Source organism: Lepidochelys kempii, chromosome 1, assembly GCF_965140285.1.
Source record: "Lepidochelys kempii isolate rLepKem1 chromosome 1, rLepKem1.hap1, whole genome shotgun sequence".
Classification (NCBI taxonomy): domain Eukaryota; kingdom Metazoa; phylum Chordata; order Testudines; family Cheloniidae; genus Lepidochelys; species Lepidochelys kempii.
This window is the reverse complement of record NC_136380.1, coordinates 176343477-176364904: the sequence shown is the minus strand read 5'-3', so window position 1 is coordinate 176364904 and position 21428 is coordinate 176343477. Positions and strand designations below refer to the sequence as shown.

Below are 21428 nucleotides of genomic sequence, written 5' to 3'. Positions count from 1 at the left end.
AGTGAAAGGCTCTGGCTGAGGGGAGAAAAAGGTGTCCTTTTTCACGGCAGCAGGGAAAGACTCCAGGCAGAGGTGGATTTACAGTGAAACACAGGGTGCCTTGGCACAGGGCCCCCCCAACGACAGGGGGCCCCAGGGCTGGGCAGCTGCGGGGGCAGAAGCTTGGTCCTGCCAGCCCCTGGGGCTACTGCTGTAGGCTCTGCACCCACTGGCAGCCAAGCTCTCTCCGCCCTGCCTCCTCTCCCGCTGAGGGTGCTGCGTTCCTGCCCCTCCCCACGCTTCCCCTGCTGCCAGATAGCTGTTTGCCGGTGCTCAGGTCGCTCTGGAAGGGAAGGAGAGGAGCGGGACTGCTGAGGTGGGGGGGAGTGGAGGCAGGGCCTTGGGGAAGGGGATGAAATCGAGGCAGGGAGAAGCAAAGGCGGGGCCCCCGCACTCCCCCTACACATACCATCCCCCCATCCCCCTGCCCTGAGCTGCTCAGGGCAGGGGGCTTGGAGCACCCCCATGACCCCAGCCCCCTGCCCTGACTCCTGTACCCCCTCACACCTCCTAGCCCTCTGTCCTCCCTGACTCCTCCACCCCCATCACACATCCCCAGACCCACCCTGAGCACCAAACAGGAGCTCCTGTACCACCCCCCATTCCCACCTGCACCCCTCACACCAAATGGAAGCTGCCCCAGGTAAGCGCTCCACCCCAAACCCCTGTCCCAGCCCTGAGCCCCCTCCAGCATCCTAACTCCTGGCTATACCCTGTACTCCAACCCCCAGCCTGCTCCTGCACCCTAACTCCCTTCCAGACCCTGCACCCCCCTCACACTCTCCCAGCCCTGACTCCTGAACCCCCTCACACACACCCAGCCACTTGCCCTCTGACTCCTGCACCCTCCACACATACCCCCCCATGCTTTGACTCCTGCACCCCTCCACATCCCCACCCCCACCCTGAGCACCAAACAGGAGCTCCTGCACCTCCCCCCACATTCCCATCTGCACCCCTCGCACCAAATGGGAGCTGTCCAGGTAAGTGCTCCATACCCCAACCTCCTGCCCCAACCCTAAGCCCTCCTGCATCCTAACTCCTGGCCAGACCCTGCATTGCAATGTTTTTTTACATTTTTTTAAATAAAGCGCTCTTATCCAAAGCACTTTACAATAATTAGCTAATGCTACAAACAATAGTTGGAAAGATCATTAAGTGGTCCGCTGAGACCCTCAGCAATTTTCAAGTGGTCTGTGAAAAAATAAGTTAGACTACAAAAACAATCAAGGTACCTCATTTACTTTTTATTTTATTTTCATTTACTTCCTATTATTTATAGAAGGAGGATGAAGAAAAAAAGAATGAAAAATGGTGGGGGGGAGGGAAGATAAAAGATAATGTTCTTTTTCTCGTCTGGGTCCCAAGGAGGGGCCCCAAAATGAAGCTGAGCACAGCGCCCCACTAACTCTAAATCAACCTCTGACTCCAGGGATGGGGACCTGCTGGAGCCTTTCCCTGCAGCTTCCTTTCTGCCAGAACCTTTCCCCTCCTCCCAGAGATGAAATGCTCCAGCAGCATGGAGCTGGAAGAGTCTTTCCCCGCTGTCTTCCCCCCCTTTAGTCTTTCCCCACGGGGGGAGTCTTTTTTCGTGTAGTAAGGAAAGGCTCCAGTAGTGGGGAGGCAGCAGGATGTGTAGATGAGGAGTCATTGTTTGGTCAAGTAGAGTGTGTGTACTCAGATGCACATCTACTCCCTGTCTGTGATCTTCTTGCCGAAGCCATGCTCCACTGGCTACATTGCTATTTATACCAGTGCTGGAGGGTGTGGTTATGCGGATATGTACCAGTGTACAGTGAAGACATACCCTAAATGACTTCCCCAAAATCATAGTCTGTCTGTGACACAGCCAAGAATTGAACCCAGAGTCAGACCAGTGTCTTAACCACAAGGCCATCTTTTCTTCCAAACAAAAGGTCCCACAATTTTCACTTCCCTGGGATTTAAACCTGATTTAGTTGACTAAATACTGACAGTGTGGTGATCTGTGTATGAGACACAAGGAACTTGCAATCTTACAATCTAAGGCCCTGAACCTCCAAGCTGATCCATGCAGGTGATTCTCTGAATTTTGAGAGTTTTTAATAGGGATTTTAGTGGAGAATAATCCTTGTGCAGGACTTCAACTGGGAATGAATTTTTATGCCTCATCTTTACCTTCCCATTGTATGTATGTTTTTCTGGCTCTTTTTCCTGGTTTCTCACAACTGTCAATCTTTCACCTTACGAGTAGAGTGGAGTTTGGCTGAATTAGCTTTCCTCAAACCAGGCACAAGTCTTGATTTGTGGAACTAGGAAGAGGTGCTTTGTGATGCACCCTGAGATTAAAGTGCATCACCCCTGCAGTGCATTAATCTTGCCCCCCCAGAAAGGGGGAGTCCTAGATCTGCTTTTGAAATTGGGACTCCTCCCTGGCTTTTCCAGGAAATCATCTCCCTGTCATTGGGCTGGCAGAATATGAATCTGAAGATCTTTTGGAAGTTTTCTTTCACACCAAGGAGTGCATTTTTCATGTGTGGGAATTAAGGTGCATCCTCTCCCCACCATGCGTTAAGAACCAGGAAACCATATTGAAGCACTTAAATGTTTCAGAACTATTGTTTTATTAGTCATGGTAGAGTATTAGAATGAAAACGTGGATTCTGAACATAAACTGGGAATGGGAGAATCCTGCCTTTCTGCTGCATCCGTTTGTTGGAATAGTTATAATGAATTTCATGCATTGAATAACATACTGATCTCTACAAACATGCTGTCCTTTCACAGTTAGATACAATATAGTCACATTTTAGACAATAAAACCATGTGCCTCCTTAAACAACCCAGTCACTCTGGCATTTTTGTGTGCCTTTCTATGTACTTTAAAGCAAACATTACTTTCTCCTCTCTAACGCTTGCTTGATACATCTCTCAAAATATTATTTTCTGATTTTTCATAAAGAAAACTTTATTTGCAGAAGTATTGTTGGGAGAGCAATTTAACGTTTCTTTGGTTGAATGGTGTTCTTCCTGCACATATGTAGTACTGGAAAATATTTTCCCACTTTCACAGGGTTTATTTGATTTTTTAAAAATATGTTTGGTTATGAAAGTTGTAATAAGCAGCTTTGGTACCCCTAACGGCACACCCCACACACTTATGTTGCGTGACCTAAGGTCACAAGTAATGGCTGCAAGCTAATTGATTGAGAAAGGCTTGTCTGACTGGGCCTCTTTGAGTCCTCCCTTTACATTCCTAAATTCTGTGAAGGAGGCACTGGCAGCTTAGCCTTGCGGGAGGGGTGGGGGGGGGGAGAGAAGAAAGGGAGGAAGTTTCTTCAAGTTGTGATTATGCGCAGAGTTTCCTTGTACTGAGCTTAGTTTTCTCCACCCACTACTTAGTGAGAACTCCTTAACTAGAAGACTAACAACTTAAAGCTTTATCCCTGTGAGTACCAGAAAAGTGATCTGAGTATTTATTAAACAGAGAGAACAAACTGCCTACTTCAGGCAGGGAGGAAGCGTATGGAAATTATATTAGAACTTCAGCAAAGTGCAGAGCTGCATAATACAGAAGCTGGGACTCAAATTGACAGGCTAATAAGCCAGCTCACTGAAGGGGGCTCTGTGTGGCAGCTCTGAGCTGCTGAGTGTTGGACAACTGTAGGCAAAATGTGAAATGGAACAGGGCAGAAAATAACACACTAACTTCAGGCAACTGTTGCTTTCTCATGGTGAGTCCAGATTTAAAACATTGTTTTAAATGTACCTATTGTTGTTTTTACAAACCCTTCTGTTTTAACAAAGCGACCCTTTTTGGAAACTCACTGTTTTGCAGATTATTTGTCCTGTGGTGTATGTTAATTCTGAACTGTACAAAATTGGGTAGGGGGTAGTACTTCCCTTGCTGCTTGTACATGTGTTTGTCTTTTTCAGGAGGTGTGTCCCTTTTCTAAATCACATTGCTGTAGCTTCAGATTTGGTGAAAATAGCTGTGTGTAAGCAGCATCAGGTTTGAAGCAAACATATAGGGAACAACAATCTATATCAACAGTTCATGTAGTGTGAGCTTTGTGGCTTTTCTCCACTACTCCTTATTTTGCCGCCTTATCTTGAGAATGTATGGCACGGTCACTATGAAAAGAGCTTTGTGTTTGAATTCCTGGTGAGTCGAAGGGTCAGGGCCTGTAAGTTATCTGCCTGCCAGCAAGACTCATTGCTGTGCCCCCTTATTTTTCAAGCTAAAATAGAAAACCATATGTCCTCATCTTTTTTTAAATATATGTATTTTGTATCCAGGGTTTGCACGCTCTTTGTTGTGTGTGCTTTGTTCTTCTGACAGTCATATTTTTGGGGGATCCACTTTTCTTTTGTCCATATTTACTTCACTGTCTTGAGCTTTATTACAGCTTTTTGCATTCCTTTGTTGTGATACATGTAATTTTATCTTGTGGCAGCATTCAGCGGTTCTGACTTATGAAGGATTTTTATTTGTGAACATGTTTCTGAAAATCTTAGCGAGATCTGAGATATTTTAATTTTATATAAGTTCCAAAATTGTATTCAAGACAAGGTTTTGTGGGATTGCTTGTTTTTGTTTTTATCTTGAGTGCTATAGGATTCTTTAGGAAATGTTGTTTCAAATATGAACTAACAAAATTATCCAATGTAATGGTAATAAACATAATCTAAGTCACAAGGTTATTTCAGTCATTGAGTTAGTCTGAATAAAAACAGTTTTATTAACAAGGCAACTGTATGTAACATTACAAGATGAGAGTAACATTAGAAATATGTTTACAAAAATTGCTGAGTTGATAAAATATAGCCTAGTATATCATCCGTGCATTTCAAAGTTACTCTGTGTGTGATGTTCATTTAAAATGCCTGCTATTTGAAAAACAAACCTAACTCCTTTTCCATGGTAATGAAAGTACAATTATACAAAATGGGATTCAGCATAACCCTTTTTTAAAATTTATGGGCTTTGTTTTCAGAGAGTAAATTGCTAAATTTGGAAAGTACTGGAGAAGTCTTGGAACTATAAATTATTTATGTTGGGTTAAAGGGAAAACAATCCTTTAGCAGGATAATCTTATTGAATAATGTAAAGAAGTTAGTTGAAATATTTACATAAAGGACAACAGTGTTTCTTATTTGTAGCATTTTCTTTTTTAAATTAATAAAATCATTTGGGAAAGAAAATAATATTTTGGAGGATGCCTGTTCTTAAAGATGGTGTTTCAGGTCTGAGTCAAAAGTGTTTGCCAAAGATGCAAACTCTGGAGAGCAAGCCCTTCCAAGTAGACAAGTTCACTGTCGTTCACCTGTTATGCTCATTCTTGTCTGCCAACCTAAAGGTCTCCCATCTGCCCATCAGACTTGATAGTGTAAAACAAAAAAACAAAAACTGGTGGATTTCTTCTAAGAAATGTAAATGGCTCCAGCCAAGTATGGGAAAGAGCTTCTGAAATGTAAGGTAACGTTCGGCACAGATGCCATGCCTCATGTTCTTATAGTTGATTGGATTCCTATCTATTTTAGCTTGGGACTTAGGCCAAAGTCTCAGAACTGCCTGAAAGAGCAAGCATAGGTTAGGCCCTTAAACAGTGAATTTAAGTATATATTTTTTAAATGAATGGGGGAAAGGAATGTAGATTTGAGATCCTAAAAAACCCTTCCAAATGCTTACCATCTCAGTTAGCCTAAATAGATTATTTTTTTCTTGGCTGTGGGAAGATGGGGGAGAAACATGTTTTGAAATGTTTTCTTTACATTAAAAGCCCCCTGAAAGCTTTTCAGGTCCTCTAGAGAATACCGTGCTTTTGGTGGTTAAAAAATAGGACAGAGTAGGGAATTGCGGGTTCCATTTCTATCTCTGCCAAAAAATTCTTGTGTGACCTTGGGCAAGTCACCTAACTTTTCTGTGCTGCCATTTCCCCATCTGTGAAAAAGGGATACTTTCTCACATTCCATAATTAGTGTTTATAAAATATTTCAATGTCTTTTGATGAAAGGCACCATAGAAGTGCAAAGGGCTCATTATTTTTGCTGTTCTTGGAAATTTGTGGCAGTGACTCAGGTGATAAGGAGACAGTGTGGTTGAGTTCCCACTGACCAAAACAATCTATTGTTAGATTACACTGTATTATGGAGTACAGTACCGTACACAACACTATTGTATATATTTAATAGTGGTGTCTGTAGTTAGAAGAGAATGACTCCATGGACACAGGATAAAATGTGCTCATCTCAACTGTATGTAGTGGGTCCTTGTCCGGCTGGCTGGCTGAAAAGGGGTTGTTGCTCCTTTATGGGTTCCCTGTGAAACTGCTAGCAGAGAGGAGAAAATTTTACCCAGATGGAGTGGGTGGGAGCAGGAAGTAGCTGGACCAGATCAGAGAGGGGGTCACTGCTCTTTCAGCTGACCGGAAGTGTGTGGTGGGTAATATTTATACTCCATGTGATCACAGAAGCTGCCTTTCTCACTTAGATCAGGTGGCAATACCCACTCCCCTATGAAAGCTGAAAGAGGGCTGGATTCCTTCCTGGCCTGCTGTGGCCATTATGCCAGTCACCTGTTTTTCTTTGGGGACTGGGAAGGAATTTTCCTGTCACTGCTAGAGGGGCTGAGGCGGGGTGGGGTTTTTTGCCCCACTATGAAGCAGCTGTCTCAGTTCGGGGCAAATGCACCAGTATTTCCCCTTACTGGTTCAGCAAGAGGGCACCTATTTACAGACTTCTGGCTCCCCTGACTGTCACCTCTCTTGGGTGGAGACCTGCATCTCACTACCTCCTGATCAGGTTATCTCCAGGCTGCATCATTCCCTGACCCTTCTGTGATTTTTTCCAGCCCAAGACAGTCTGCCTAACCAGGCCTCCTTGCTTCTCCCCTCAGAGATGGTACGCCATGTAATTGCCAACAGTTTTAAGTTACCCCACAGCACTTCCTATGCAAGCCTACTGTTACTCTTAAGGTAAAAAGCATTAGAGAGAAAACACATTAAAACCAAGAAAAGAATCTAATAAGCTTACCAGAGACCATCCCAACCCTAACGATGGCTCTGGTTGGGAGCAGTCCTTCACAACTCCACCCAAGGGGTTTCCTTGTGGTTTCAAGTTGGGCACAGCTTCTCTGCGAACACACACTCACTCTCTGGGGGCCTCAGTAGGCCCAGTCCTTCCAACCCTTTGCTAAGGACTGGGGTCATCCATGGATCAGAAGTCCTGTCCATTTGCTGAATCCGGAAAAAAGCCCCGTACCTGTTTAAAACCAGGCTATTTATCAACCCCTCCCCCCCATTTGTCCCTGGAGAATCCAGTTTGAACTAGTATATGCACACCTCTCCAGGGGTTGAGAAAACTGATAACTAGAGAAATTACATTGGCATGTCCTAAATTACATACAATCTCAATTACACAAACAATTGCATTTTTAATAAATGGATCCAAAAGGCATTGAACTTAAGTCAGTAATGTTTCTTACTTCCATAAGGTTCATCCAGGATATTGTCATCTCTGTCACAGAAGACACAGCAGGTTTGGGACCCAATGGGGTGGAGCAGAGGCGTTGGGTTATAAAGTTTCAACTCAGCATGTAAAACCTCTGGCAGCTGTGCAGTGCAGGCACTTAGTATGGAAGGGTTATAATTATCAGATACAATGTATTCCAAGGGGATTTAGCAGAAAACATCCCTTAATGGAGCTGAGGAAAGGTGGTTTGGGGCTTCCACATCTGGAACAGCAGGGAGCCAGCCACCCTTCCTTCTTTTATAGCCCCCTTAATCCTCATAGGCGGGGAAAGTGGCAGGATTCCAGCAGCGGGATAGCTAGGACCAGGTTGGAGATTATGTGGAAGTGGCTAAGGAAATGATGAAGACCTGCACGGTCCAATTTATCGCTGGGTAATCCGAGATATTTTAAGAAATAATGCTGTGGCCTAATTAAACCACATTCATCACCTCCTATCATTCTTAGGGCATGGTAGGACAATGCTTCCAGTCTGACACTAGTTTGAGAAATTAAAAAAACCAAAACCTTCATAGTGATATATATTTAATATATCTGTGATGGTAAGGTAGGAAGAGACTTGTTATTTGGAACATGAGATAGAAAAGTGCAGATAGGGATTCCTTTTTTTAATATTATTGTGTCTGAGGTAACTAGTGAGGAAGAGAACCCAGTAAAAGCTTTGTGAAAGGGTGTGTATATTTTTTCTTTCAGTAACACTTGCATACTTGAATATCAGAGAGAGAGTGCGCTGTATAGAGGGGTCTGTGTGGCAACTGAGGTAGTTTTAAGGTGAGTCAGGTAAAGATCGACACATACTGCTGTTAAAGGGTCATGCACCAAAGAGGTGGCGCCAGGAGCAGGAGAGCTGCTGCTACTGAGAGGTAGAGCAGGTTAAGACAGGTATAATAGGAGAACTGTAGCATCTGGGATGTAGGGTGTGACACATTGCCAACCCCAAGTGTTCAAAAATCATAAGTCAGGCACCAGAAGTTATTAGATGGGCTTAGAAAAATCATGATTTAAAAATAAATAAGGGTTTCTTTTTATATCTGTTGGTGTCATAAGTGTCTGGCATCATGTTTTCAAGTTCTCTGTATCTAAGAGGGCTAGAAACTTACTTTTTACTTACCAGATTCTCACAGAATCACATGATTTTAGGGGACAGGGCTTTAAGAAAAACATCAAAATCATGAGACTCAACAAAATTGAGAGAGTTGGGAACACTGGAGTCAGGCAAGAAGCTCAGAGAATGAGCAGGAAACATCTGCTGGAGAACAGGCCCGATATCTTGAGGGAGACAATTCCTGTCAGTCACTGATAGGAGACAACCCCAAGAAAAGTCCGCTCTGGGCATGTGGAAGGGCCCAGTCACCTGATCTGTGGTAAAACAAACAAATATTGAGAATAACTGACTAGTGTGAAGAACAGAGGGAAAAGTGCCATGTTTCTTCTGATTTGTATGAAAACATTCCAGTTCATATCTTTTAAAGTTATATACCCTAGATAACATATCCATAAAACTTGAATCCTTCCACAATTACTGCCAGAACACTTCAGAGAAGTGGTAGTGAGGAAATCACTCTTTTCCAATTCATTTCCACTTGGGTTTGCTTTGTCCCAGTCCTGTTGGCAGTGAGTGCTGGGGAGAAGAGACATGGTAATGCAAGCTGTTGATTAACTCCAAAGACCAGCACCATCCAATAGCAAAAGAACTTTGAAACATCAACATTTTTTAAAGCCAAGCTCGACTTTGCTGCCAAAATTACCTTCAAGGATACATGCTATGTTCACAGCTTGACTCAGCACCCTCTGAAAATATTTAATCTATTTTTGTCTTGTGTCTATTATAAATTACTAATCCCTCACACTCAGTGGCACTCACATCTTCAATATTTCCACCATTCAGTGTAAAATCCCAGGGGCTGATGGTTAAAGTAGCATACCAACCTTATCTGATTAATCCATATGTAGTTAACAATTAGATGACAAATCTTCCATCTTCTTGCATCAGTGCAGTGATTTACACCAGGGCAAAGTGGGTGTAAATCATTACCATTTGGGTTTAGTAGTATTTTACACCCATTTACATCTGATCAGGAAAGTCCTCCATAAATGCTAAGCATGATTATTATTGCTAATATGATGAGTCTGTACTTAAATATGCAGTAGATGGGAATGTGTTTCCACTAGAGGACTATGAATTAGGACTCCTACGTTGTGTTTCTGACTCTTACAGGTCCTCTATATAATCTTGGGCAACTCAGGTCACCTGTGTGTCTATTTATTCATCTGTAAAATGTATACAATAATAATAAATAATAATGTCCAGCTCTTCCATCAGCAGATCTGAAAGTGCTTTACAAAGGTCAATATCATAATCCCTATTTTACAGGTGGGGAAACTGAGGCACAGGGAGGTGAAATGACTTGCCCAAGGTTATCCACTAGATTAGTGGCCAAGCTAGGAATAGAACCCAAGTTTCCTGAGTCCTGGTGCTTCATTATTTGAGGGCATCAGAGTGGAGGAGGAGAGTGACTAGGGTAATGCTAACTCACTTAACAATTCTTTTTAATAAAAAAAGAATAATGCAATAGAGACTAACAAATTTATTTGAGTATGAGCTTTTGTAAAGCTTATGCTCAAATAAATTTGTTAATCTCTAAGGTGCCACAAGTACTCCTTTTCTTTTTGTGGATATAGACTAACATGGCTGCTACTTTGAAACCTGTCTGTATTTTTTATTGTTTTTGTTTTTCCAATGGGGTCAACTGGGCGAACAATGCCATGGAAAGGGGCCATTCCCTTCGCCGGTCCTCTTCCTACCCTGGAAAACACTTGCAGACAGGTTTCCAGGGATTCAGGGAATGATGCAACAGGAATGGCGTTCTCTCTTCTCCTATCTGTGTTCATGCTCCAGATCTGGCCACTGAAAAGGAGAAGAGTTTCTCTGTTACCATATCTACATAACCTTGCTTACCTGTCTGTCTCCCTTACACCCCTGCATCCCTTTGCCCATTGTGATGCTACAATCCTACCACTCAGTGAGCTGTATTCATTAGGTGGCAGAAGGAACAGAGGGTTGAATGCGGGGAATTCTTCTGTCACATTTCCATCAGTCTGAATTAGGTATTAGCCACCAGCGAGATTTCTATAGGTTTTCAAAAGACTGTGTCTATAGGCCATGAGTTGGTCTAAAATCATGCTCCTAACTCCTTATGTCCATGCCTAAATAAGTGACCTGATTTTCAAAAGTGCTGAGCATGCAGCAGCTCACATTTAAGTTGATTGCAGCTGCTGGATTCTTGACACTTCTAAAAATTATGCCACTCATTCAGGTGTCTGAATATGGATTTAGAAACTTCACTTTAGGCTCCCATTGTTGGCTGAATTAAATGACCTCTTTGTTTAGAGTTTCACATAGATATTTTAATTGCCATATTTAATAAAGCTTTTTTCTTTATTTCAGAGAAGGAGTGAGAGAGAGGCAGGCAAGTATGCTAAAAAGAGACAAAGGACCAAATGCTTGAGCAAGTTCTTGAAATAAAAAGTAGGTGAGTTACTTGGTATATATAGGTTTCAGAGTAGCAGCCGTGTTAGTCTGTATCCATAAAAAGAAAAGGAGGACTTGTGGCACCTTAGAGACCAACAAATTTATTTGAGCAAAGCTTATGCGCCAATAAATTTGTTGGTCTAAGGTGCCACAAGTCCTCCTTTTCTTTTTGGTGTATATAAAGAAACAAGAATGACATGTTTAGCACTGGTGAGAGAGTCACGTCTCTAATTTTGTTTTGATTTGGCTAGCATTTTGCCTATTAAGTTCAGATCCTCTTAAATCTTTCTGCTCTGTGTTAAATATTTACAGTTGCTATTGAGCTTGTGAAAGATGCATAACTACAGTTTGAGATTTGTAGATGTAATGCGATAGGAAGTCAGATATTAAGGTAAAAGAAAAAAAACTTTCATGTAGAAACTTTAGAACAGGAGACCTAGTCAGAACCGAGTTCTATTCCTTGCTCTGCCACACTCTGCATAAACATATGTTAACTAGGATAAAAGGTGGTCTTAAATGTTACTAGTTTTTTTTAATATATGCCTTTTAGCCTTGTCTGGAGATGTACTGAATATGACATTGGCCAAGTCCCATTAACCTCTCTGGGTTTCAGCTTTCTTGGTAAAGTGAGTAATATTTTATGCTTACCTGTTTCAAAAGGCTGTTTTGAGACTTAAGTAATGTTTATCAAGTTCTGTGTAATCCTCAGATGAAAGATGACTACTTCACACCTATATAGACATTATATTTCACAATTAAATTGGCATAACTTTCTAACATATAAGGGGTTAGCTATCAAGTAAAATAATTGCTCTAATCCTGCATTACTTGAAGTCACTGACAAATACCACTGGATTTCAGTGGAAGTGAATTGAGACCATTCTCTAAATTGTTAACTTGCCACAGTGTGACCTGGGCTAAAGGGTGGTTTATTTACCAAATAAAGAAATTGGAAGCCTGTGACATTTGAGTGTCAGTTGTCTCTGACAGGCTATTTACAAATGTACTACTGGTGAATATCCTACTTTATATTTTTCTAAGTAGATATGTGTCTAGTTTTGGAAACTAAAGTTCATTTACTAGTAACTCTAGGAAGACGGACACAGCTATAGCAGAAAAGTTACAAGCAACTAGGGTGAATCATGCACTTTGATCTAGTTTATTACTCTGAAACAGCAGATTGTACTGTTTGCCCTGTAGCAACTTTTGCAGAAGCTTCACAGCTCATCACACTATAGGTTGCTATGGGCACCAGCACAGAAAGAAAGAAAGAAAAAAAAAAAACAACTCAGCAGAGACTGCTGAATAGATTTTAAACTAGTGTGTTAGTAGCACAAAATGTGACAGAATAGCCAAACCAAAAATATTTTCTATGTGCAAGATGGAAAAGTGGATTAAATTCTCATGATGTCCTTCTTAGCTATTCATTTAGTCAGAGTTTTCACAAGAGAGCAGCACTCTCAATTGGGGTCAAGTTTTCATAAGAGATCAGCTCCCATTTAGACACCAAAATAAATGGCCAGATTTCAGAAGTGCTTCACATTTTGGGTATTAAACTCTTAAAATCTGAGCAAAAGAGAGTCACAATGGGAGCTGGTAGGTGCTCAGCACTTTTGAAAAATTTGGTTCTTATTTAGGTTTCTAAATAGGAGATGAGCTCCTGTGAAAATCTGTCCCTAGTTATGGTTGCCGAGTCCCTGGAAATCTGGTTCTGAGCTCTTTAGAAAGTCTGGACCCACCTGTCTGACCAGATTGTCTGGCCACCAAAGAACTAAGCTCCATTTCTACAACTTCTAGAATGCATATAGGTTCAGAGTGCCAGTCTCTCTCCCTCTTCATGGCATCTAGAATTATAGTTTTTCTCCAGGCAGTCCTCCATCCCTCACATAACAGATGGTAACGCAGAAAGAGAAACAGGATTCTGTTAACGTGACACAATTCTAGAGCCTGTCTGTAACTATTTTTTAGTATATTTCTAAATACCTTTTTTTGTGGGGAACAGGGAGGGCTCTGAACTAAAAGTTCCTTCTGTACATACTCTGCTCTCCTTCATCAAGACCCTTCTTTATGTCTTAAATACTTCTGGTTAGTTTGCCAGTGACATTGACAACCTGCCTTTGCCCAGATGGGTTGCTAGAGAGCAACACAAAGTTTTTCATTCCACAGAGCTGAGCATGCTCGCTTTGCAGCTCTCCCACTTCCAGTCTGCTCAGAAGCAAGGGACCAAAAAAAATTGCATTATTTTCCTGCATAAGCACCATGTTTTGATACCATTAAACTTTCCTGTACTTTATACATCACATACTGTTTTTTAAATATATAATTAAGTTTAATACTTAATGCAGCTACATAATATGCATTTAAAATACAATAAGCTGAAACTACATATGCATTAATAGGCCATTAAAGCCTGATCTTCACCCGTCAAAGTCAATGGATGTCTTTGGTGTCAGTACATGGATTGGCCCCTTAGAGTACAGTAGAACCTCAGATTTATGAACTAAGCCGTTAACCACACACCTCATTTGGAACCAGAAGTACACAAACAGGGAGCAGCAAATACAGTACAGTACTGTGTTAAACGTAAACTACTAAAAAAAAATAAAATAAAAGGAAAGCAACATTTTTCTTCTGCCTAGTAAGTTTCAAAGCTGTATTAAGTCAATGTTCATTTATAAACTTTTGAAAGAACAACCATAACATTTTGTTCAGAGTTACAAGCATTTCAGAATTATGAACAATCTCCATTCCCGAGGTGTTCATAACTGAGGTTCTATGCATGCCTTCACTGCAATCAAACACGAGCAGCTGGCTCATGTCAGCTGACGAGGACTTGGCCTGTGGGGCTATAAAATGGCAGTGTAGCCATTCAGGCTCTAGCCTGGGCCTGAACATCTACACTTAATTTTATAGTCCCACAGCCCAAGGCCCAGATCAGTTGACATGAGCCAGCCACAGTGTTTTATTGCAATGTAGACATACTACTTGTGCACATCTTAGCTGTATAGTGTTGCTAACCAGCTGAGAAGCATATGGACAGCCTAGTAATCCAGAGGGTCCTGTTTACTATAGGAAACACTTCCTTGTGCTTAGGCATCTCAACCTATCAAAAGTCTTCTGACTCTGGAGTCTCGGTTCCCTGCTACTGCACCTGTGGCCTCCCTTCACTACGTGCTGCTGGCATTAAGACAGGGTGAGTGCTACTGCAGCCAGCTCCTCTGCTTTTCTCCTTTCCCTCCAAAGTCATGCCCCACTCTGAGTACATAGAGTTTGTTGCCAGGAGGGGAGGCACTGACTCAGCTTCAAGCAACAGCATCAGATCAGCTTCCCACCTAATGTCACAGATGATGGGATGTGTGTGCATGGTAAGTAAATCATTCCTTGGTTTCAGTGGTATTGGTAGATGCTCAGCACCTCCGAAAATCAGGCTGCTTTTAGCACTTGGTCTTGCAAATAGTTAACCATGTATTTACCTTCACACACTGAGTAGTCCCATTGAAGTCAATGAAACAACTCACCTGTATCAAGTTAGACCTGTGCTTACTTGGGTACAGGATCAGGGTCTTGTTTAGGTACCTAGATAGGGATTTAAGAGCCTAACTTTACCAGTCTTTGTTTCCAAGTCTCCTGATTTCCTTTGCCAGTGATGAGATTTTGGCTGGGACTGGAGCCAGTCTCATGATGATGCAAGAAGTTCCAGCCCTCTGGTGAATTTGAGCCCTACCTGGAGGAAAAAGCTCTGTTGTAATTGCCTGCCTGGCTTACCCCACTGCCTGCCTCTTGGGGCAGAGCAACCAGAGCTGCTGCTGCAGGAAGAGGTCTCACTCCTTTTTCCTCCACTGGCAGCAAATCAAAGCCATGCTTGCAGCAGGGAAAAGGGAGCTAAAGAGCTCAGACACTCAGGCAGCTCTGCTCCCTCCTCCCTTTTGCTTCTGTGAGTAACGAATGGTGCCTCTACTCCCCAACATCCACTCCTTCCCTGCAGCACTGGCCCTGGGAAAGGGGAGTGGATGAAGAGCCCCGGGAGCCACTCCTCCCCCAGCCTGGAAGCAGGAGAAGCGTCTGCTGCCACCCTTCCAGGCTTGGGAAAAGTGGGTGAACTGCAGGAGGAGCAGAAATAGAGGTTTGAGGGGTTGAACTGGAGGGGGCAGAACTGATACAGGGACTAAGGTTACAGAATTGCTTTGGGGTAAACATTATTGGCCAGGGGATGGATAGGTGTGGCAGTCAGAGCTCCTGCAGAGGAGAACAAAATCTTTTAGATCTCTTGAGGCTGGCAAAACTACATACCTTAGTTTAAAAATTTAGACTCTTTTTAAACATTTTTAAAAACACTAAAAAGGAATACTTTAAATATGAACATTAGCAAATTTCTTTGATGGTTATTATTCTTTCATATTTTTCCTCAGTGGAAAAAGGGATAATATTTACCTTTAGTGTGGCGCCTCCTCCTAGCTGCTCTGGGAATTAGCTCATCAGATCGATGCCCATTCCTATGGTTGCATGCTATCCTCCGCTTCTCTCTCTCTCTCTGGTCTGCAGCCCCTCTCATATTCCAGGAATCGCTGTGTCCTCAGCCCTCCAATCAGGTCACTCAGCATTCCCCCTTTCTGGGGTATATCAAAATCTTTCCTTCAGCAGCTCTAAGTAGTCTTTCCATTCACAGCCACATGTGCCAGTCCCTCAGTGGCTGGTAAGGGAACCTGGGTTCCAGTCCAGAGACCTTCAACCCAGCAGTCCTGGGCTTTACTCTCCCAGCCCTCACTGCTCCTTCCCTGGACTGCTTCCTACCACTCCTGGTTCCCCCCTTTCCCTGGGAGTACCAGCTCCAAACTCTCCTCCCTCTTCCTCTTCCCAGGGAGTGACTGCCCTTTCCCAGCACCAGCCCAGCTCTGCTGCCAGGTTCCTGGCTTTATAGGCCCCACCTATTCCTGAACAGCTGAACCTGCTTGCAATCAATTCCCTGCTCCCTGGCTCTTCCTCCAGGTAAAGCCTATGGAGTTAATAGGTCTACCTGGCCACCTTGGCCCTTTCCCATCCTGTGTGGGGTGGACACCCCATCACAGATAGTCTCTAAAGGAGAGTGGAACTGTTTAACATTATGTATGTTCAATTTTGTTATCGATCCTTGATTTAGATATTTAACCATACATCTCCAAGTCATATGTGGGGGGGCAAGACTGGAATCAATTTTACGTCTTTAAATTTGGCTAAAATGTAAAGATGCAGCTGAATTTTATTATTATTATTATTTTAATGTTATAGTTGAGTAAAATGTGGTGGTGTTTGTAGCTGGTTTTGCAGAAAGAAATCCTGACTGATAGGTTTTGGTTTGGTAAAATCTTAACTTAAGTTGGGATATACAGGACACCCGAGTTGTCGGTAAACCAAATGGGTGGCTGTTGCCTGTGGCTATTACATTAAATTGATTGGAGGGAAACACTGCTCATACCCACTGACAGAAAAAAAGTCTGCAATAAAGACATATGGTATTTCATGTGAAATCAGTTTCGTACATTATATTATGATCATAGTGAAAGTACATGTGGACAATGGCATCTTAACCTCCCATAACGTGAAGATGAATGACCACACGAGTGCCCTGAGGAGGGAAGATATCCAAAGTCCAGTGACTAAATATATTAGTGGTCATACTTATTTCATCCCCACCTTAGAATATTTGGGTCTGGATTAAATATGCCTAATTTAGAAGATGTCAGTGGAAAATATTCTTTGCAACAGCAGGAATTATTGAGTGAGGTCCTCACCTTCCCTCTACCCACTATGCACCAAATAAAAAGGGCCAAAGCAGTGTAAAGGGACTCTAAAAGCCCCATATTTGGTTGGGGGAGCATTTCCCTGGTGGAGGCACTGTGGAAGACAGTTGTAAGACTGCCTCCTGATGATTCCCTTGCAAACCGAAGTATAGGGCACATGCTGGGGACAGGGCTACAGCATACTGCGGTGCTGCAGAGACTCTGGGCAGCACTGTGGCCCACAGAGCAATCCAGGGAGCCTGTTATAACTTAGACGAACACTCAGGGCTGTCTAAGTTACTCTGAGAGCCTCTCCAGCCCCGGAACAACCCAGGATCATGAGGGCAAAAAGGTGCCTTAAAGCCATTTTAGCTCATCCTCACCCTAGGCTGAAAGTTCTGTCGTGTGTCTCTCAGAAGGCATCTAATCTCACCCATTATGTATAATCTAGACATTGATCTCTAAGGGTCTGGATGAGGAGAGAGATTTTACTATTTCATCAACAAGATGATATTTTCAATAATGAATAAGATTACTATTGATTTATTGGGGCGGAACTGGGTGGTATAGACTTAGCATATTTAAGGAGTGTAAATGAAGTCATGGTCCTTCTATGGAAAGTGCACCCACATGTTTGAAAAGCTAGGCAGCCCTACTGAGTGCTCTAATAGTGGTTTATATATATACAGCTTTGGATCCATATTTTGGTATTCATTTTATCTCTATGGGCAGTAATTGCATGCATTGACAGCTGTATGCTCATATCTTGGAAATTAGTGAATCTAAATAAAATGCAAATTTATTATTATGAAGCCTCATATTGAAATATAGGCAAGTTGGTAAATGTTAACTTTTTCTGGGCAGTTGAGGCAATACTCCCTCATGCTGTCCGTCCAATGTATCAGATGTGTCATTGAAGTTCCATTATGATTTCAGTGGAACTTTGGAACATCAGTGGAATTTTGTAGTGGCATAGATGCTGGAGTGAAGGACCAGCACTGAAGCAATTAACTGCTGAGAATGTGGTAAAATCTAGTAGTATTGACATGTAATGGAACTCATACACTGATAATCTCTAAAATGTTCACAAAAACAGGTTAAGTATTTTTCAGTCATTTTGTGTTTAATAGTTGCTATAATAAATATAATAGTTCCTATCATAAAAATACATAAAATATGTGGTTTGGTGTTTTCACTGTAATCAGAATAACTTCCTTGTTTTTCTTTTTAAGAAAAAAGCTGCTACTTATTACAATGGATTTATTTAATCGAGATCTGAAATGGAGGAAAAATGCTTTTTTCATTCCAGGGAATTGTGACTTGTCACATTTATATTTGTTACACCACTTCTGTCTGCTTCTTTCACAAAGAAAGTGAGCTAGACTCTTGGTTAGATGACTTTTTTAATATAGGTGCATGGATAATCATCTGTGAAAACATTTATAATAACGGAGGAACCATAGTTTGCTCAGGAAACATCTTTTTAAAGTTAGTTTGTGATAGAAAAATACCTAAATTGGGAATATTCTAATCTCCTTCTTCTTCTTGATTCTGTAAATGCTCAGAGAAACCTATGGGATCCTTCTATCACGTTTACTTTTGTTAGTAGTGGCTGCTGGAAATTTCCATTAGTCATTAGACATTTCATCTGTTTATCTCATTCATACAACTGCGAATGTCTTGTTGGGTATTAAATAAGTAAGGGTGTCACCACCATGAAAAACAACATTTAAGCTTCGACCTTTTGCATGTTAACATATCAGTAGATAACGTGGTAAAATGTACATTTCTTATTGTATATTTGTTCATAAGAAATTGAATTTCACACCTGATATACAGTAGTTGTTTGAGATAGGTGTATCCATTATCAAAACCTGCTGCTGGAATTCATGGCGTAGTTATTGTTTTATGTATTGCCATAGTTATGTTGGGAGCGTAAACATCTACTGGTGCTTACATATTCTTGTGATGGACACATTAGAAATGTGTAGAATATAAATATAATTTGGAAGAAAAATACAACCTGGGAGCCCTGATGTGCCTTTTGGTTTTGTATTTCCTTTGTCATTTATCTCCAGTACTAGATATTTCCCGAAATCTTTAATAGTTAAAGTATACAGCAGTTTACCTCTTTTGGGAAGTGTTTCATTTCGTGAAGGGGATCTTTATGTGTCTTCCCTTATCAACACTGTTCCCAAGCATGCAGTCTTGGGGAGTGAACTCAGCATGTAAACAACACTAATAATTCCTTGGCTCTTTAATGACAACATCTTTAATTAACTGCAAGGTTTCTAGAGGCAGTGTGGCCAGCTGACAGTTTTATCATGAGTCTTGTGATATTTGCTATGTTACGTAAAGCCTGAACCTCTGGAGGACATGTGATTTAGTGAGAATCTTACTATTTTTTTTCTAGCCCTCATGCTTGCAGAGAAAAGTTTGTAAATGTGACCTGAGTGTAACCTAAAGGCTCAATAAGAAGACTGTAAATTAAAAGAATCCACAATGTATTTTGTTTTAAAAAATCATGATTTTTTTTAGAGCTTGACTCATAATTAATCAGTGTTTAGTGCTGGCAATATTGCAGTGTGTATCATTCTGCTGGACCTATAATTAGAGAATCTTCCCTCTACTACTGCCAGCTGATTTTTACCACTCCCTAGATTAGTTGCTCCTCATGTGATTAATGAAACTAAAGAAAGACAGCAGAAAACTGTCAGTAACAAGCCAATCAGTAAACAGATGAACCACCATTAAAATATCTGCTGATGTACATGGTGGCTGGGATCACTGGGCTTCACTGGTGCGCTCATGCCTCAGGCAATACAAAGCAGCCACAAACCCACCTTAACAGCATTTATGGCTGCTAAGTGTTACCTGAGTGGTGCAAAACAGTCAGAGAATGTACTGGTGAATCTGGCCTAATGTGTGTGTGTGTGTTTTAATGAACCTGAGGAAAATAATGTAATTGGAGTGTCTAATGCTGTAGAACATGTTCTTTAGGTGGACTCCCTAAATTAGGTAGAAGAGAAGCCGCTTAGAATGGACAAATTAGTTAGAGGCTATTTAGTCTGTATTGTTCGTTTGATGATGGGAAAATGGCAGCTGGACCATGGAGACTCAGACTATAGTCTATCCAGAGAGAAAAATGGGAACTGGGAGTGGGGAGGTCTCCAAGATTTGGATTTGGCAGGGAAGGTAGATGGCAGCTGGGATCAGAAAAGCATCAGAGAACTGATATTGGGATTTGGCTGAGGAGGGAGGCAGCAGCTGGGAGTTGGCAGGCCTCAGAGGTTCAAGAAAACATATTTTCTTTTTGGAATATACAGTTTCCTGTGCCATGCTTTACCCACATTTGTTCTGGGAAAACAGCTTTTGTTCAGTCTATCTAATTCTCCAGACTCTATTGGAAGTGGAGGGTACCAAAAGTAGAAATTTAACCTTTTTCCTTTTTTTTTTTAGAGCTGTTTGCTGCACAGTGGTTTCCTCCAAACTTTTAGTTTAATCAGATTTAAACTTGCTGTATAGATATTCAAATATCTTTACTTACATTTGCACGCACCAGTCTAAGTTCATAGTTCTTTGTCACACTTGTTTGCCACGATTTACCCACCTTTACGGAATGTGTGCTGCAATCATTCCCTGAATCTGTTAATGTACAGGTACGAAAGAAAAAGATAGGCTCTAATAGTTCATAGTGCAAGCAGAATAAATCCAGATCAATAACACACACACACACACACTCACACACGTGCGCTTTACTAGGGCACAAAGCTGAAAACAATTATGAGCCAAATCAGTTGGAAGGAAGAATTTAATCAGAAAAATGTGAATAATTTCATAACACCTTCCAAGATGCCCTAAAAGCCACAATCGAGGAAGAGGGCTCTAGTGATTGATAAAAGGACATGGTTTAGAGGGGAAGTGAAAGCAGCTGTAAAAAATAATGTACAACACATGGAAGTACGGGGAAGTTGATAGTAATGAATGCAAATTGGAAGTTAAGAATTTTAGAAAATTGATAAGGGAAGCCACGGAACACAAGGAGAACTCTGTGGCCAGCAGAATTAAGGCAATAAAAAGGAGTTTTAAAAATATAATAGGAACAAAAAGACTCTTGACAAAGGTATTGGTCAATTACCAGATGGAAATGGTAGAGTTATCAATAATAATGCAGAAAAGGCAGCAGTGTCCATAAATCTTTCTGTTCTGTATTTTTGGGGAGAACAGATTATATTATCTCATCATATGGTGATGATAACACTCTTTGCATTCCACTAGTATCTCTGGAGCATGTTAAAGAGATGCTACTAAAGTTAGACATTTATGAATCAACAAAGCCAGATAACTTGCATCCAAGAGTTTTAAAAGAGCTAGCGGAGGAGCTCCCTGGACTCCCTGAATTAATGGTAATTTTTAATAAGTTTTGGAGAACTGGGGAATTTCCAAAAGACTGGAAGAAAGCTAATGATGTGCCCCTCTTTAAAAAGGATAAATAGAATAAGCCAGGTAATTATAGGCTTGTCAGCCTGACATCAATCACAGGCAAGATAACTGAGTGGTTGATATGGGACTCAATTAATAAAAAGCTAAAG

The 21428-nt window shown here is 41.6% G+C and overlaps 1 protein-coding gene across 6 annotated transcripts in view; it reads left to right on the top strand.

The window, feature by feature from the left end:
• The first annotated feature begins 3392 nt into the window (after window positions 1–3392).
• The window catches only part of LOC144930964 (uncharacterized), a 323387-nt gene continuing 305351 nt past the window's right edge, over window positions 3393–21428 (top strand). For 5 of the 6 annotated variants that reach the window (XR_013636475.1, XR_013636474.1, XM_078854778.1 and 2 more), the window contains exon 1: window positions 11022–11081. Coding sequence is in view for 3 of the 6 variants with exons in the window: in XM_078854778.1 (XP_078710904.1) it covers window positions 11050–11081 (32 nt within the window). In the remaining 3 variants the exon portion in view is untranslated. Of the gene's footprint in view, window positions 3753–11021; window positions 11082–21428 lie in introns of those variants that run through there. The other variant, XR_013636476.1, reaches the window with a different exon arrangement.